Raw genomic sequence first — 19,672 nt, 5'->3', positions numbered from 1 at the left:
AAAATTATTCATTTGCTGAATAACTTTCACTGATCTTCTCCTTCTACAGATCCTCAGCATAGACTTTTTATCACAGTATCCATATAAACCACATTTTCCTCTTGAGGAAATCATACTTTGAGAATTTTATTTTATAATATCTATAGCAAGAATGAAAAAAAGTGAACACTTTGGGACGAGTATTACTTTTCTCCCGAGGACAAAGTCATCTTAATATGAAGGTCAACATTCAGGGCTTAATTCTTCAAGGAATCAATACTTATAGCTTCATTTTTATTAGATTTGAATAAGAGGATGAATATTGCTATTTTGTGCTGCATAACATTTCTATGGGAAAAGATGTGGTCTGACCAACTGGATGTTATTGGCACCCACTGCAGATGAAGCCAAATGTTCCCTGGGAGGTAGAATTCCACAAATGCAAAAGAACCCCAAGTCTGAATTAACCACTCAAGCAAAAGAGCACCTACCTGGATTAACAGACAAAATGTATTGAAAATATATATATTTAATTCTTTCTCTATACATTTGGAACAAATCAAGTAGGCATAAACCCTAAGACGCTCCTATTAAATACAAACTATTATAATTCATTCATTCAGAAAAAAGAAAAAAAAACATAATATTGGCTCTGCCTTGCCATTAACTAGGTTTTGTGATGTCATCATATTATATAGCTCAATTTTAGCTTATTGTTTAAAAAAATCCATATCTGATTTCTAGAGAGAACATCAAGTGATATTTCCTACCTGCACTGAAACTATTCTATTGAACATCAAAACCAAAATAAATGGGAGAGAGCTGAAGAATTTATGCAACTTTGGCATCCGCAGTAAGTAAGGGTCATGGGACTAGAGGATTAATTAAATAAGAAGGTGAGCTATAGTTTAGTAACAATGGTTCATGTTTGTTTGATGGGTATGTTTAGTGAGGAGTGGGTAGAGCTGCTTCTATGTCAACACTATCCAATTACATTAACACTAATGAGAGAGAGACCTGGAGAGACACACACACAAAGAGAAAGGGAAGAAGCGGGGGGGAGAGAGAGGGAGAGGGGGAGGGATAAAAGGTAGGCTTTAGTATACTTTACCATCCCCAGGAATGATGCGAAGGGTAACCGTGTTTCCTGCTTCCTTGATTAGGTTGACAATGTCTGAATGGGATTTGTTGGTGATGGAACATCCATTTACTGCCAAGATCCGGTCTCCTACTTTCAGCTTGCCACAGCGGTCAGCGGGGCTCCCCTCAATAATCCGACCTATTTTGTGAGGCATAGCCACACATGCATTGCCTGCTTTGATATCGAGTTTTAATTGTTTTTAAAGTTACGTGGGAATATAGTGAAGGGAGGAGAAAAAGGGTTGAAAAGGGAAAGAGAAGGTTAAGTGTTAATTAATTAAAGCATTAAGCAAATGTTATTCAAAGGAGAGCTCGGCGCCCATGGTCCGAACATTGGCGAACTCCTGGCTAATAAGGAGTGCGTCCCCGAAACCAGACATCACGGCTGCAGTCTTTCCTGATTCAACATGGACGGAAAACCCCAGCTTCTCTCTTCACAGCAATTACAAAATTTGGGAAATCTGGCAACTTCGGAAATTCTCTCAAGAGCCCCTAAATAACTCAGCGCCAGCTTATTTTGGGACTGCCAATGTGAAACCCAGAGGGAGGCTGGCTGCCTTCACTCATTGTGTGTTCCCATCACTTCATTTTTGCCAGCTGTTGTGCAAGCTTCTGCCAATGTTTAGTTCTTTTTCCCTTTAGAAAAACAATCCCTGGTTCTGTGGTGAGGCATGAGAGTCGGCTAGCACAGAAAATTCCATCTGCGAACACCTGATGGGCAAACACTGGCACTTGGTACCTTCTCTCCAAAGCTTTAGGCAAAGGGCATCATGACAACAGATGCACCAAGAGAACACCTAACGTTGAACCTCACTTTTCCTTTCAGGATCTTTGCTCAATCAGCCCATCCTGGGTGCTTCCAAGGTAGGGCTGGATTGGCTCTCATCACCTCTGAAATCTTGCTCCTGCCTCGCAAAGATAACCTTAAGGGAAGATGAAAATCAAGTACCTGATTCACAGTAAGGTTCGAATAATTCCCCAACCCTTTCCCTCTCATGATCGTCCTTTTCATCACCAGTTACCATATGCCCACATTAAGAAAAACCAGGAAAAGGGCATCTGAAGAGGAAGGCTGATTGTGTGAGCACTCTGAGGCACTCAATGCTATTGTTAACTTCTAGAGAGTGGTGGGCAACTGGCTCTGCAGCCTGGCGTTAAGTTTCTAGCTGACCATACACTGAGTTTGAAAGCTGTTCATGCAGGTTCACTTATTTTGAGAATTTGCCAATCTGGGGGACCATGAAATCAGTTACGCAGTTGAGCCACCTTTTGGAAAGGAAAATAAAATTAACATGGAAGACCTAGAATCTAAATAGGTTCTTCCACCTTGAGGGTAAGTCTAGACCTTGAGGGTAAGCTGTATAGGAAAATACACTTTAATTCCTTAGAATTTCTGCAAACTGGCCTGACTTTGCGTCACTGGATATGATGTCAAGGTCAAAGCATTTTTAAAAAGAAAACTTGGAATTCAGCAGGTAGAGGTAGTGGAAAGCTGCCATACTCAAGTTCAAGGGCTTGATTAAGTTTAGCTCATCCCCAAGCGCAACTGGCAAGACAAAGGTAGCAAGCAGCAGATACAAGGCAAGCTCTGCATAGCTCAGAAGTCTCATGCAAGGTATTAGGGCAAGTAAGTTTAATTTGTTTGTTGTAAGAGCCAAAGGAAAACAATCAAAGACCAAATTGTGAGTGAAAACATCCAATATTCATTATGTAACCCACAGCTTGACACTTGACATATTTGCCATCTCTTTTTAGAAGGTAAAACTAAGAATTCTGAAATAACTGAGAACATCACAGGGTTCAGGAGATCAATCAAATGATAGATCTGAAGAAATAAACTGATGATTTCTTCTCCCCTGCTCGCTTTCTCTTTCTTTTTAAAGCAAGCAGACAACTCTCCAAACTTCATTGAAAAACAAAACCAAAACCCTCCTAGCCATCAATGTCAGGTCATCCATCCACAACATGCTGCGATGACTTTATTAATGGAGTTCACAGAAGCACTGTTAGTAAGGGGATTTGTTACTGCAGCCACACATGCATACACCTGGCTGAGTCACTGTCCCCTACCCAAATAAAACTTAGGGACAAGACAGCTGTAGCAGGAAGCAATGTACCTTGGTTGCTTAATGGAGGTGAAGTTGAGTTCTAAGGGGTCAGATTTCTAAAGGGACAGAGGACCTTGCTGATATTAGCCCACAAGTGACCTAGGCCAACAGTCATCAGAGGCCATACTGGGACAGAGCTGTGGCAACTGTCAAAGTCCGTATGCCCTTCCCCTTCTACTATCAAATTCCAAGCCAATTAACAAATTAGCCTGGGAGATGACAGATGACTTTCTAACTAACAGGGAGGGTGAGTCATTTTTTGAAGTGTGCAGCCATAATTCGTGCTAGTGGGAAATGTGTTCACAGGTGACCAGCTTCCGGAATTATCTGGGCTCTTATGTGTCTTTGCTACTGCAACCAGCAGAGTATGAACCTTCTACTGGTAACACTGTTTCGCCACACTTGGCTGAAGTACCCAACATCCAGATGAGATAAGAAAATCAAACCACTCTGAAGTCAGATTTTTAACTATTCTTCATCAAGTAAAAGTAAACAGAGTATTTAAAATAAAAACAGATAGCAGGGTATCTCATGCAGCACTTTTACTTCTACTTTTCCTAGGCATTTTATAAGCATCTGAGTCTTTTATAAACTCTTAAGGCCTTCTGAGGCCATTGCTATTCATGCCATCACATCTAAGACCTTTCAAAAGTCTTCTTCCAGCAAAAATTTGGGTCTCCACTGACAAGGAGCTGCTGTTCAAATTCTATGCAAATCTCATGAATGTTTGGGGCTGTGTGTTGTGTGTGATCTTTCAGTAAAGTAGCTGAAAATAGTTTTTAAAAATGTTTCCAACCTTCAGAAGGCAAAAGAGCTACCAAACAAATTCCATCCCCAATTACGACTTTAATTACCCAAAGCGAAAAGCATTAAAGCATTTGTGCTAATCAGAGTTTGGCCGACTGACTTTCCCTTTGGAGAGAACACACCACCCCCCCCACCCCCGCGTGGTAGGAAGCCCTGGGGGAAATCATCGTGAGCACTCACCGAAGGTCGTGCCTGCTTCGGGCCTGCTCACCGAGGACACGATGACGAAGCCGAAGCCCTCGTTCTCGCCTCGCCTGATCTCCACGTCGTAGGGCTGCACCACGGTGCTCACCACGCCGCTGCCCCCGCCCCCGCCGCTGCCGATGCCGCTGGTGCTGCCGCTGCCTGAGCTCACCGTGTTGAGCGAGTTCTGGCTGCCCTGCGGGGTGCGCTTCTCCTCCGTCAGCGAGGCGGGCTGGTTGCTACTGTGATGAGATGAGGCTGGCGAGGGCACCTCATTTTCTGTTTTGGGGACTGTTAGAGAGAGATGCGTGTCTCAGTCTACCTGGCATCCCCACGCGAAGGAAGGTGGCAACTGGCCTCACAGACCTGAGACGCAAGGGACTGAAAACAGGAGCTCCTGACAAATACTAACCTTTCAGTACCCACTGAGCCCCAGGAAACCCCAAAGACCAGTCCCAAATCATGTGTCCTTGAAAACATGCTAGGTGTCAACAGCCACACTGGGACTCCAGTCTGCGGCCACATCAGCTCTCAAGTTATTTCCACATGGCACAAAGGAAACTGGATACCAAAAGCAGGTGCGGGCTGCACCAACGCTAACCACCATCCTTGTCCGAGGCACAGCCACACCTGCTCAGGCATGTTGTCATCACCTCCAGTCTCCTTGGTGCTCAGCTTCCTCTTTTCCACCAAGCCAGGGTCCTTAAGCTGCCCGAGCCCTTGTGGATACCCTATGGGGGATCTGTGACACCTGTGAGGGGCGTACATGGCTTCTCTCCCTAGCCTCCAGATGTCAAGATCTACTCTGGATACCAAACAGGGTACCTCAGCCTCCTCCTGAATTCAGTTACCACCGCTGGCTTATCCTGCTAAAAAGCCAAAACATTAAACAGTAGCAACCTCACCAAAATCAAAATCTGTGTCATGTCCAGATTTGGGATAAAACTGTCTTTATTCCCCAATGCTGCTTTCATAGATTAAAAAAAAAAAAAGGAATGACGAGTTCTTTCACAATTTTTGTATTCATTTAGTTTTATTTGGAAGGTAGAGAGGAAGAGATCTTCTATCTGCTTGTTCAATCCACGAATGCCTGTAACATGTGGGGCCGGCCAGCCTGATGGCAGGAGCCTAGACTACTATCTGGGTCCTGCAAATGGGTGGCAGGCACCCAACCACTTAAGCCATCAGCTGCTTCCTCCCAAGAAGTGTATTCATAGGCAGCTGGAATTGGAGGCGGAGCCTAGCCTGAAACCAGGAACTTATGGTGGGATGCAGGTGTTCAAAGCAACAGCTTCACTGCTAGGCAAAACACCTGCCCCAGGTTGTTTTAATTAGATAAAACTATCGGTAAGGTTTACCATTTTAGCCAACTTGAAGTGCCCCCTTCAGTGGCGTAACTACATCCTTGCTTTGTCCAGCCTTTATCACTGTCACCCTCCAGGACTTTGTCCCCTTCTATGATTTCGCCACCTCACTGAAGTGGAGTTACACAGTACTTGTCCCTTTTATGAAAAGCTGATTTCATTTAACATATCCCCTCTTTATAGATTTAACATGCCTTTTACAGTATTAAAATACGAGGTATTGGGGGCCGGCGCTGTGGTGTAGTAGGCTAAGCCTCCACCTGCATCCCAAATGGGTAAGGTTCGTGTCTCAGCTACTTCACTTCTGATCCAGCTCTCTGCTCTGGCCTGGGAAGGCAGTGGAAGATCGTCCAAGTGCTTGGACGTGGGAGATCCGGAAGAAGCTCCTGGCTCCTGGCCTTGGATTGGCCCAACTCTGGCTGTTGGGGCCATTTGGGTAGTGAACCAGCAGATGGAAAACCTCTTTCTCTGTCTTTCCCTCTCTGTCTGTAACTCTACCTGTAAAATAAATAAATAAAATCTCAAAAAAAAAGTATTAAGGACTTGATTATACCTGTTGTTTAACAAGACAGATATATATGATAGGTATTTATCTCACTAATATCAACGCTGTGCAAAATCCATAATATTTTTTCATATTTCTGCAGTAATTCACAGATAGGACACTTCTCCTGCCTCTTCTGCAGTCTGGGGTCTGTCTGAAAGGAGTCTGGGTGGGGCTGCATATGAAGGCCCTTCAAAAAGTTCATGGGCCAATGAATTAGAAGATGAATTTATTCATATTGTGGTACAAAAGTCTCTGGAAATGCATGCTTTTTCATAATGCATTTTCCATAAACTTTTTGAGGGACCCTTCAAGATGAACAATCAAGGTGTGTGCTTCCAAGCAGCTGTAAGTCACCAAAAGGATGCTTGGTACAATTAGCTGTCTCAAATGGTAGACTCCGATAGGCAGTAAAGCATGAATCACAAGAAAGACAAAGAAGGAACGCTAACATCTGCAAGCAGCCGGAGGAAGGAGATTTTCTGAGGGAGGAAGGCTCTATTTGAGGTGATCCTAAAAGGGTCTGTAGTATTTTGAGAACTAGAGTTTGATGCTTGCAGGAAGGAGGTCTCCAGGAGACAGAAGGGCCCAGCTCCACAATCTGCTTGTACAGAAGGAAAAATCTTTCTTTAATAAATAGGACAGGCAAAACAACAGAGTATCGCTAACTTTTCATAAAGCCATTTTGCTGTACAAACCTAGGTTTTGTTCTCTTAAAGCTACAACTCATCTGACATTGATCATGACCTCGCTTATTGAGGATGATCATCGAATGAAGAGGGTACTTATGTTCTGGTCAGCAAGGAGATGGGAGAGAGGTGACCTACGTTCTACCAGCCTTCTAGAATTCTGTGCTCAATAGATGCAAATGGCACGTTATTAAAAGTACTTAAGAACGACAGTCGTTTTGGTGGGGATGAGGGCAGCACACCGGCTGGACGTTCAGAGTTTGATCATATTTGCCAAGATGGACACTCAAGGCTGCAAACAAAACCAACAAACAATGTGCTCTTGGAAGGATTGAAAGAAAAACCTACCAGCAAACACCACCTTACGGCGCACCGTGAGATTGACATGGCCCTGCTTGGCAGCTTGTTGCATGAGCTGGACCACGAGCTGGTGTGATTTTCCAATGACCGGTGTTCCATCCACACAGATTAATTCATCTCCAGACCTCAGGCGGCCGTCAGTATCAGCAGCCCCCAGTGGTACGATGTGCCCGATATAAATCTGTGGAGTAATCAGATGATGGATGAAACACTGCCCTGGTGGTTTGCTACTGCACTGATGGCCTTGACATCCCCCGGAAAAATTCAATTCATGTACTCATGTCTGCATGCATGCCACAAACATATACCGAGCACGCACTGGGTACAAGGCATTGTGCCAGGTACTGCAACAATTTTTAAGTGGTGGCAAGAATAACTCTTTCTGGCTGGGATCCTGTGGTCTTCTCAGGACTCACGCTTTCTCGTAAATCATGTGACTTCCCTTCCTTTGTAAAACCTTTTCTCCTTTCCTATCTGCCTAAGAACTTCACTTTCATAAAATTCTGCTAAATCATCATATTAATACTACTTTCCTTAATAAAGTCCAACACCAAACCTTGAAGAAAATGTGGATCATGAAAAAGCTGTGCGTGGATTTTAATTTTTTTCCACATCAAAATAAACTTATCATTTTAATTTCATTTTCCCACAAACTTTAAAGTGTCCTTGTAAGTACTGTTGAGTGGATGGAGCCAAATCTGCTTTGACATCTCAAGTCTGTAGACTTGTAGCATCTGGAAGCAATGTGGACTTTATATTTAGTGACTGTCAAAGTCACCATTCACTAACCCTGGGCTATAATATTTGTGCCTGCCTTGCATTTCTAGTAGATGATGATGCTACAATTATTTTCTTATGGTCTTAACAGTTTGGAAAAAAATGGGGATTAGTTCCCGGATGTGACGGAGAGAGGACAGAATGCATGTGTATACTAAACGCCTTTAGTACAGTTCCTGGCACACAGTAAGTGCTCAAGGAGTAATAGCTGTCATTATCAGGAGAGAATCAACAATCTAAGTACTTATCTTCAGTTGTCTTTGTTCTTTTCAAAAGAACCTTGTGGTCTTGGACTAAATTTATTCTAAAGCTGCGGAAACAGTGGTGCAGGGAGACTGAAAGGTCTCCCGATCCCTGCTCAGGACTCCTTCTCCGCTTTGGAAAGACAGGGGTCTGGCTCTCTCTCATCTTCCATACGGCCCCATGGAGCTCTCTAGGCAGCAGCTACTCAACACTCCACGGCCACTTCCTGCTGGCAGATGGAGCAGGACTGACAAGAATCAGGCCACTGTTTTATGAGTGATGCCTTTTTCTATTATTCTTTTGGTTTTCCTTTTCCTCACTGGGGGTCTCCAAACACTGTCACTGCACTTTTCATAAGCATTAACACACACTTTTTAAAAAAGGATCGGCTTCCACACAAGTCAGTGAAGAGCCCACACTGCCCCAGATGAAAGGCAGACTCAGTGTAGCATCGAGCTAGGCCCGCATCTTAGTGATCTGTCACTGCCACTGATCTGCTTTGAAGTCTTCGAAAACAGCTCTGGGGAGAGAAGCAGACAAAAGACTCACAGGTTCCCCTGGTTCATTTCCACCCAGAATCCGAAATCCAAATCCAGTTTCTTTTCTCCAGAGGAAGATGTCCTGTTCCTGGTAATCTGGAACTGCAGGGAGGGGAGAGGGCAGGAAGATTACTCGACTGATAGAAGGGGTTGCACCCGGAGCATGCACACAACGAGACAAGACAAGGATGGGGCTTGCGCAGATAGAAGCTTGCATCCCAGGTACAGAAACAAAATCACCTGGACAGGTGAAATCAGAGAAGACAAGGAGTGAAATAAAACCAAGAGGAAGTCTCACTGAGTGCTTAAATGCTTCAAAGGACTAAGCACTATTGGGTAATTCCTCGTCCACCCCAGGCCATTATCCCCAACGAAGCCAAAGTCAGCAGGAACTACCTTCCTCAGTACTGTTGCAAGGGGGAATTAAATGAATTAAAATCGTTATGTGCCCAACCCCACAAAGTGGGTGTCTCTGTCCAGGAAAAGACTTCACGCTAAGTCAGGGGCCCTCTGAAGCACTAGTGGGCTCTGAGGATGCCAAAGTCCCATTACGTCAACTGACATCTTAGCAACCAGAGGATGGAAGGCAACAGCTTGGGTTAAAAGGAGTTTGCAACTTATCTTTAAGTCATTTTTTTCCTCCTTAAAATAAACAAGATCAGCAATGCTAATAAATCGATTTGGTAGCGTGTTTTTTTGCCAAAAAATTTTTTTACTGTCAAACACTCTAAAATTTCCAGTTATCAAGTTTATGATGATTTCAATATAATTAGCAAAAAACAGCAAAACTTGCACATCATGTAAGCCCATGGTGATAATAATAAGAAGGTTCTCATTGTTAAAATAACAGCTTTACTCTAGGATTTGCCTATGTTATCTCAACATTATTAAGTATTGTTTATTATCCAGTAACTTGATTTTATTTTCAATACTCCCTAATGATCTAGGACTTGAAACTTCAAAAATCTTATATATTGGGAGACAAGTGGGGCCAGTGTTATCGTGCAGATTAAGCCACCACCTATAATCCCAGCATCCCATAGGAATGCCGAGTCCCAGGTGCTTCACTTCTGATCCAGCTCCCTGATAATGCACCTCAGAAAGCAGCTGAAGATAGTGCAAGGGCTTGGGCTCCTGCCACACATGTGAGAGACCCGGATGGAATTCCAGGCTCCTGGCTTAGCCAAGCTCAGCCTCTGCCATTGCAGCCATGTTGTCAGTGAGCCAGAGGATAGAAGTGCTCGCTCGCTCTCTCTCTAACTTTGCCTTTCAAATTAATAAAATAAATCTTAAAAACAGAGAAGTAATTTCCAGGAGGAAATGTTTATTGTATAAGAAACTATTGTATATACTAGTCTGTTCCTTCACTAAGATAATAAAAAGGGTTATTTCTGTTTAATTCCCATTTAATATTTTAATATATGCATATAGTGTTTTATGACCTATAAAGTGACAAAGTTTGTATTTGAAGAGAATATAAATGAGTTGCAATTACATTAGAATGAACTGCAACCTAAAGGAGATTTTTAAATGCTGCCCTGTTGGGCTAAAGGAGCATGTAGGCCTGGGCATTAGATTCCTGTCTTCTCCACTTTCATACATAGGGACAGGGGGAAGAAGGTGGTGGTTTAGACTTCATGTCCGTAAGAGCTATCCATTTTTAGTGACTCACCCACAGCTTAAGATGAAGGGTGAATGAAGATGCCAAGAAACTAAATGCCCAGGTAAACACAAGTGAAGAGTTTGGGTTGAATATTTTTTGCTTGAGCTGCTTAATGCCCCAGCCTTACACATGTGCTTTTGATCCAATCCTTTTGTTATTGTAATTGCTGAAGCTAAGCTGCAGAACACCACGGAACAAGGAGCTCAGCTACCTCACAGGATTCCCACAAACACAATCTGAGAGTAGTATTTTCTTGAGCACACTACGGTAACACTATTTGCTTTCTGTTTGAGTAGCTGGGTAAAGGGATTTGCTGTAATAGACTCTGTGAAACAATAAATTAAACCAAGTGTCTCCACATTTGGTTCACTTCAGCTGGTGGATTATCACCCAAATGTACGGGATGCCTTACAGGCAGCGATGCGTTCCTTGGCAGGGGTTCTGGGTCAGCTAAGTGAGCGCCCTTTCTGTGAATAACAAAGGGGCATCTGTACAGGCCTCCAGCCCAGACCCATCCTTCTCAGCATCCTTTAACACAAGGATATCTGTCCATCCTACAGGGACAACAAACGTAGCAAGTTTCTGCCTTCTTCTGCTCATTAAGATAGAAGCGTTCATGGTATGGGAGGTTGTGGCCAAAAAATCCCCAAACTTATCAAAGAGTTTAGACCACAGGAAAACAAGTGTTTATTTTGCTCTGGGAATCAGTGAGAAATGGCCAATTTATTTCAAGAGTTTTCTGTAGATAAGGAAGATGCTCAATGGACGTTAGACACACCGAGAAACACAAACACTGACACACAGACATATTACAAAGAAAGTCTTTTAGTACTTTAGCGATGAGATATGTTTCCTCTTCCACCTGCTAAATGCCATTTACCCAAGTCTATCACTTTGGTGACAAATCAGTAGTCATACATATAAGGGGATTATAAAATCTCTGACACCTTATCTTCATAGAAGCATTGATGTTTCTAAATTACTCCAAGAAAATGATTTGTTCTCCTCTTCACTTCAGACAGATTTTATTAGAAATAAGATTTTCCTGATACTAATAATACTTTCCTTCGAGTGAGGTTAAATCAAATAGAGCTGAGAAAAATCACCTGCCATTTTCTTCATTTTTAAGTCCTTGTACAGGGAACCATTTCAATGGTTAATCTTTGGGTAATGCCATTGACAACTCAATAAAGCAGTTAAAAGACTTCCTTTGATAACTAGAAAAAAAAAATGGAATCACCAGGATTTAAGAGAAATCCCCTGATGTCTCCATTACTACAGACATACAATGCATTTCCAGACTAGGCAAAAACATGCACATAACTTTTTATTTCATGCGGCCTTTGGCTTACGCTTGGTCAACAAGCGCGTCAAAGTACTTTCCTCCAAGGTGTTTCCCATCCCTCCTTTCCCGAGTTTCTCCCCAGGCCTCCAGACCAATGGGCACACTGAACAGGATGAATGATGATGGAGAAACAAAAGTTTTCGGTATATCCTTACTCTGACATTCTCCAAAATTCGTGGAATTGATTTCTCTCTCTCTTTCACCCTTGCTCAATCCCGACGCAGGCGAAGGTGACATAGCTGCAATATTAATTTCACAGTTTTGCAAAGCTTAATGTATGTGTTTTCTCTTTTAGTTCATTTTAAATCAGTTTTGATTGATCAGGGGTGTGTAGGTTAGCTTTCACAATGAAGATCCTGGCTGCTATGGACTGTAAATGACAACAGTTTCATCTATGTTTTCTTCTTTCTTTTTTCCACAGTCAAAAAACTAGTATTTACAATTGTACTACTCAGTTTCCTAAAACCCCCATTACCATCTTAAATGCCTCATATTTAATTATAACCAAAAGCACACATTCTCAAATGACCTTTTCCAGTCACATCATGCACCATAGAAAGTTTTCCTGAATCCTTATTGCATTTTGGAAAAAAAAAAAAAATTATGTCTGTGCCATTGTTGCACTCCAGCATTTATTTAAAAGACTATAAAGTTCCTGAGTAGAATTCATTCTTGTACTAACAAATGTTCAGGTTAATTCCAGGCAGTTCCAACCAGAACAGTCTTTATATTTAGAGATGCAGATCATCAGGTCTATCGGAGGTTTGAACAAACACACAAAAAGGAGCTGTTGTAATGGATATAAAAATACAAAAGTACACACAAGCTCCTTACGCTCACTATGATAAACAGGCTCACTCATCAACTCCACCTTGGAAGCAAGTTATCTTCAAAGCATGCAGGCTGAAGATGACAGTGAATGTGGCAACTCTGAGCATTTTTCTATCCTGACTATACTATAAATAGTCCAAATTTCAACTGAAAACTTTAGAATTTCTTTTGTAGTAAACACTACTGCATACATGTCACTTTTCCCAAACATTTACTAATAAGATTGCACCAATGTCATTTTTAAAGATATGGAAACAAATAGAATACGAGCTAGAGAAAAGATAAAACAGACGACACGGCTTTTAGTGGACCTCAATGTGTGTCTTTGTTTGCTAATTAAACAGTGAAATCCTTCATAGCGTTTCACGGACACATCTGTAACTCGGAGTGATTCATTTTGACCCTGTTTTGTTGAAGATGGTCATATCGAGATTATGGTATTTTGCAAAATACTTAGAGCACATGAAGGAATGTGATCAGAGATTTATTAATATCCATGTTGCCCTTTTCAATAACATGAAATGCAAGAACAAACTATCTGCAACAAAAAGGGGATGAAAAGGCTAAGGTGCTATTGCTGCCTTCAGTATTCCCGCTTGTACTCTTCCTATTTCACTTTGAAGGAAGGGGACACAGAATGGCATCTATCAAGGCCACACACTGTATTTTTTTTCTCCGAAGACAAGATACAGAACAATCTAGAGGGATGGCAGAAACTGTGATAAAACAAAACCTTGATCCAAAGATGAGATAGATGCAAGTTCTTTTGTGGGTGCTGTGAAAAGAAGAAAATCTGTGACAGATATTGAATAATTACTGTTGGAAGGAAATCCTCCCATCATGATCCTCTTTTAGCAGCAAGGAAGAGATCCCTATGAATTTAACATCAACTAGATTGCTACCACCACTCAATTACGGAGTTTCCAATCATCACAAAGACATTGATTCTCATTTCTGCTGCTATATCCCACTCCTTAAATGCGAAAGAAGGTGAAGAAACAAAACTGGTAGCATTACAAATATTTTGGTTTGGCTGCCATTTGAACTACCTTCAATGTTTACAAACATATTCCATTTTTGGGGGTGCAAATTTTTTAAAAATTTGGAGAACAAATTTGGAGAAACATTTCCTTCCATTAGGGTCAAAATGGCATTTGAGCCTGAGACTTCTCTTGAACAGTCAGTTAGAATTGTCGATTCACGATGTCTCTGCTGGCACTTGAGAACACGATTTATTTTAGTACAAAGTGATTCATACGCAGAAAACTCAATCATAAATGTGTGCCGTATTGAGAAAAGCAGGAGCGGGGTCAATAAAGCAATAGCTCAAGATCCATTGAAGTTGGGCCATTGATCGGAGGAGCCACACACTTAACAGCGAAGGGAAAGCACCACTCTTCCCCTCTGGAAAACATCTGTCCAATGGCTTTCTTCAGTGAAACTGGTACAACTCGTGAGGAGACCCAGTGAGGACAGACCCGGGTTTATACTTAGCATCTACTGTATAGGAGGGATATTTCAAATGCCAGCTTCATCTGCTTTGGCCTGGCTTCCAGGGCATTTTAGGGGTGGTGGGTGGTGTTTCTAGTCCAAGGACTGTAAAAATCCCAGCTCAAATTAGCTGGCTTTTGTCAGCATCGTGAACCCTTAACCCAAACCGCCTCTTTAGCTGCACATGCTGTTATAGCAAGGCGGCAGTACAACAGTTCTCCCATGAGGAGGAAAAGGATGGCAGGACCCTGAGCAGCATCAAACATCTGATCTTCAGCAGGACCTCGGGCCAACTTTCCTTCCCACACAGGGATGCTGGCCTCACTCAAGCCTCAGTGAGCAGAGGAGATGCAGCACAGGGGAGGCCATGCGGCACCTCACGTTCTCTGCACCGTGACTCTCTGAACCTCAGGCATACATCCAAGCAGAACCCGTGCCTGGGTGAGGCAGGGACCGAGAGGGTGGGCACAATGACTCTCCTCTGTTTTTCCTCTCCTCTGGCTCCTTCATGAACCCAGGGTCCTCCCTCCAGACTTGTTCTCTCCTGTCCCATGGCAACCACAGGAAACCAGGGGTGCTCACCCTGCGGTTCTTTTACCTAGGCCAACCAAACTCATCGAAAGTCAGCAACAGCCAAAAACAAAAACTAAACAAACAAAAAGACCTACACACACAGCAAAAAAGAACCCAAAAAACAAAAAAACACCCAATTTGTATCTGAAACTAAAGCATTTTAGGAGTCCATTTGCTAAGATCCAATAATGATGATTCATGATGAAGAGTCTTTAGAAATTACTTGAGAATAAGTAGCACGACATTAAAGAAGAGGACATTAAGTTTCTCAGAGCCAAGAAGTTACAAGGTACACCATGACTAGCTCATATTTATAGAACGGTAAAACCAAAGGAACAGATTGAACTGCTGTATAAATAATTCAAGCACCAACTACTCACTGTTATTTCTCTTTTTTTCTTCTTGAGGGGAATGTTGAGAAAGACTGAAAATGGTTACCAAGAAAATCACCACTATTTTTCAAAACCAAGAAAGAGACTGCTAAGAAAGCATTTCATTTCTTCTCATTACCCCTGCCACATGAACCAATCATGTTTAGGTTCTCCTGTGTTTCGGGGCCACGTCCCAAGACCTGAGCTCCGCGTGTGCCCCCATCTGCGCTTAGGGGAGAATTAATGACACAGCAGCTCTTATCTGCCCCTTCTTGTAACTTAAAGGGAAATCAAATCCATTTTTGATGCAGATCACTTCTGTGGTGACCATTCATTTCTGCATCCCCCCTTCCCATGCACACACACACGCCCACACGCGCACACACACACACACACACACACACAAACTGCAGACAGAAGACAGAACGGAGTTTCCAAGAATTTCTAGTCCACTCTATGTGTTCTGGGAAGCTCCAGCCTTTCACCCCACCTGACCTCTACCCAGGATACACCCAGAAATTCTTCCATTTTCTTTAAGTCTCAAGAGAAAGCGGGAGCCTCCCCCAGGAGGGGCCATGGGCAGGCAGGAATCAGGGTATTACTCACGTCGGTTTTCATACATGCTCCTGGACTGGGCCCAGATTTTAAAAGGATCTGGTTTTCTCTGCCCAGAGCTGTCAGTCTGGTCTGGAGCTGAGGCTTCCGCAGGTGGGTACTCGGGGAGCACCTGAGTGCTGTGGCTTGGGGACGCCGTGTGCAGGCTTCGATGGCTCGCAACACTGTGCTGCGAACTACTCTGGCTGTCTTTCCTTTCCAGTGGTTGCTGAGAGCAAGCGAGAGGGGTGAGAGGAGATTATTACTGGGTTCCACCAGTGGGTGTTTTCCACCAGCTCGTCTTTGTTCAGCACTTCTGCATACACAGACATCAATACATCAACAACATTTTGGCTTCCACCTTTCTTCAGCAAAGGCTGAATGCAGATAAATCCCCAGGTGATTGGCAGACAGACAGAGGGGCGGGCTAGAGAGAAACACATAATCACAAACCATACAGTTCTCTGGGCTGTAGCGGAAAACAAATCCAATTTTCAACGCAGGTTCCCGGCTAAGATACTGGGCTCATTTCTTGCAAGATTTATTAGTTTTAATATCCCCATTTTTGAACCAAAATATGTGACACAAAACACCACGAGTGGTTTAACTTAAAGGCTATAATATCCAGAAAAATAAGATCATGTCTGAGGATTTTCTTGGGGAGTCCAGGTCTTGCACCTTTTAATAATAATAATAATACTCCTTTCTATGCATTTGCCACTAGCCTTTCTTGACTACAAGAAACAGAGGTCAGAACTTGAAAAAAAATCATGCCTAGCATTAAGCAGTGCACTAGTGCTTACAGGTAAAAGAGGTCTTCAAAAATTCATGGAAAATGTATATGATTTAAAAAAAAAAACTATGCACTGGTTTCATTTTTTGTTCCAAAATAATTCTCTTTTCATTCCTTTCTTCCCACAAATGCTTCTGAAGTACTCTTGCATAAAAGTAACAATCCAACCAAGAGTTTCTTAATTCCTACTTTTGCTGGCATGATGTGTCACCTCTTGAACTGCTGACACTAGCCTTGGTTGAAAACCAAGATCCAACTTTATACTTGGGTTGATCTCTGGGGGTCAGTCTTCTTAGATCAGTCTTCTTAGTGTGCAACTTGCCCAAAGTCCAAATGTATTCAAAAGGGAAGAATTCCACTTAAATTTCAGTAGAATAAGCAAGTTCCTGTTCATTAAAACTGCTTAGCAAAGACCCTTCCCATTTTACAAAATGCTCTGTCTGAAGGGTGACTGAACAGAGAGCAAAATCTAATGGGAAGAAAAACATTAGGTAGGAAAGAAAATAATTTTAGTTCTAATTTTGTCCAATAAAAGACTACGACAATATCTGGTGTTTAGTTTCCCAAATTCAAAATAAAAATCCTGGAATAGTGTCTCCTACAATGCACACCTGCTTAAGAACATCAAAAACAGAGAGGACAGACAGGAGAGGTATTTATCTGCATCCTTTCTTGTATGTCCTATATAGCTTACGTATTAAAAAGTATCTTGTAGGATCTTTGACTTCAAGCACTCCGGCTCCCTCAAGTTCTTGACAGTGTCCAAACTTTCTACCTGGTATTACAATGACTCTTATCACTGCTGCCTCCCCAAGTACCCTCCATTATTCCTTCCCCAGGAATTATGCTAGAAGTTTCCAAAGTCATTAAATTCTCAGGTCCCTGCCAGTCCTTTCTTTGAAACAAGTATTTAAACAAAGCCCAAGGAGGACAAAGACTTCATTTGTGCTTGATTACTACAGAACTGAATACAGGCTTTGGCAAGAATTTACAGTTGAGAAAAACTGGGCATATATTTAAGTGAAAGTAAGACAGACCATTTAAAAGTATACATGGTTTGCCTGATGGAGAAAATTGAGGACCATATTCTAAGGTGGCAGAGGGATCTTAGTAAAACTGTTTCATTCACTCTGATTCAAAGGAGAACAAACTTTGGTGAAGAGGCCAGCAAAGCAGGTTGACATTGGCTGGGAGAGGGAGGGGTCATCAGAACTCATCACTACTGCTGTCTTTGGAGGCGAAATGCCCAGCTCAGCCCCGGATGGATTAGCATTCCGGACACTTGAAATAGAACTTGGCTCTGCCAACTTCCAACAGCGTCTTCTGCAACAGTGAATTCAGCTCTCAGGGTTAGGGATCTGACTCCTGTCCCAGGAAGGGTACTGCTACCTGCCCTCTAGCTACCTGGCAGACACAATGAAGATATTCAGTGTCAGAAAAATGTTAATGATGAAGACCATACCCATTCTCTTTGCATTTCCCATTGTTTTTCTCTTCAACGGAGTCTTTACAAGGGTTTTCCTCATTTATGATGTGAACCCCACGCTATAATGCACACAGCAAAGTGAGATTATGAGTGCATTTCCCCTATAATCCTCAGAGTTTCCTGTATTGCCTATTTTTTTTAAAAAAATAATACACACAGAATATTTTTATAATCAAGACCCAAATTAAAGTTACTTTCACAATGAATGAATCTCAATAGATAGAACGAAGATGGCTGCTTTATGTTTTTGGTCCCCTCTGTATGTGGTGGTGGTGGTGGTGGTGGGGAGGTGGAGATTTTAAATTAACAGCAAGTAACCCAGTAAAGATCTCTGCATCTACCTTAGAGCTGTAGGTCTCCTGTACATGCCCATCTACTCTTGGTTCTTCAAGTAAGTAGCAGATCCAAGATTCTAGGATGGATCCAGCCACACAAAATTCACTTCATAGTTAAAAATGGGTTCCTGGACTGCAAACTCTAGTCCCTGACTTCACAAAAGCTTGAGTACTGCAGGGCCACCCGAGAGCAGCGTTCACTCTGCTTCTTTGTGAGGTTATTTGGCAGTCCCTGTGCTACTGCCTCCTTGGGTCATTGTCCTTGAAATCTAACTTGAACTTCTTCCAATGGATTTCTCTTCCAGAACTGGAGAAAAACACCTCACTGGCAGCAGCCCTGCTCTATTGAGAGTCTAATAAAACTTCCAGACTTTCTCTTATAGAAATGTCTGTGTGCTTCCACACATATACCCAGATCTCCATGCATACAGATTTAGCAAGTCACATCAGGGGTTTGCAAGACTCCTGGATGTCTGTCCTGGTAGGACAAATCTCTCTCTGACATGGAGAGTCCAGATCTCATCAGTTTAACTGGAGAGACGGCTCTGCCACAAACTGTGTGTGCAAATGAAGTCTTCCGCAAATGTATGGGTCATTTTCCAAATTATAACACCGTTTCTCACCTCCGCAGTAAATGACTCATTTAGGCCCAATACAACACAAAATGACAGATACGTTCTGGGATGAAATAGCTCACTGCCTCTCAGTCAAACTGTACCTTGGAGTCCTTTTTAAATGCCACCTCAACTCTGTCCCTCCATTTGGAAAATAAATATAAAAGAGCACCCTGACAATGTGCTCCAAAAACTGCACCACCACGGAACTGTCACTAACCGTTATTATATAAATGGCACACTCATGGGCTAAATAAACAACAATCCCGAAGCATCTTGGCTTTTCCTGTGGATAAAACTGAGCCCTCACTCCATGTTCCTTCTCAAACTCAATTATGAAAACTCCTTAATTTGAAGATGCATTCTGCATTACACATCTTGTGGGCACTCTGGGTTTTCGGAAGCTATACTGTACATGTGTGTAGAAGTTTCCATTTTCTTTCAGCATGCTATTTAGTTTTGATGTTGTCCTTTATTTGGCCAGAGCCCAGAATCTTGGAGCAGAAAAGCCATGTTTCTAGGTCTCTCAGTCTGCAGTCCACTTGCATGCCTTTTTAGCAGCCTGAATGACCTCGCAGAAGACTTGAGGCATGAGAATAAGCTCCCTGTTTTAGCACAGGACCAGGTTCACAACTAATGTGATTATCTTCTACCTTAGTTTGCTAGGTAAAAACACCAGCTCCAAGACAAGAAACTACACTAGAAGACACACTCTCAATTCTGTTAACAGAAGGACAGAAGCATCTAGCACAGCAATGCCAGAAATTGGCCCTCCTGTAACACACTTACTTACACATCCAGTTAATACAATCTGATCGTTTACTGGATGTCTGAAATGGAGGG

General features: G+C 42.5%; 1 protein-coding gene across 36 annotated transcripts in view; it reads right to left on the bottom strand.

The window, feature by feature from the left end:
• MAGI1 (membrane associated guanylate kinase, WW and PDZ domain containing 1) overlaps positions 1-19,672 on the bottom strand; it is a 685,324-nt gene that overhangs the window by 18,319 nt on the left and 647,333 nt on the right. For 15 of the 36 annotated variants that reach the window (XM_008260889.4, XM_008260891.4, XM_008260890.4 and 12 more), the window contains 6 exons: positions 15,614-15,830; positions 11,897-11,980; positions 8,744-8,835; positions 7,163-7,355; positions 4,215-4,508; positions 1,091-1,294 (listed from right to left, as the gene is read on the bottom strand). In XM_008260889.4, coding sequence (XP_008259111.3) covers positions 1,091-1,294; positions 4,215-4,508; positions 7,163-7,355; positions 8,744-8,835; positions 11,897-11,980; positions 15,614-15,830 — 1,084 coding nt within the window. The remainder of the gene's footprint in view (positions 1-1,090; positions 1,295-4,214; positions 4,509-7,162; positions 7,356-8,743; positions 8,836-11,896; positions 11,981-15,613; positions 15,831-19,672) is intronic. The other 21 variants (XM_008260892.4, XM_051852228.2, XM_051852229.2 and 18 more) reach the window with 6 other exon arrangements.

Source organism: Oryctolagus cuniculus, chromosome 10, assembly GCF_964237555.1.
Source record: "Oryctolagus cuniculus chromosome 10, mOryCun1.1, whole genome shotgun sequence".
Lineage (NCBI taxonomy): Eukaryota > Metazoa > Chordata > Mammalia > Lagomorpha > Leporidae > Oryctolagus > Oryctolagus cuniculus.
This window is presented reverse-complemented; position numbering and strand designations above follow the sequence as displayed.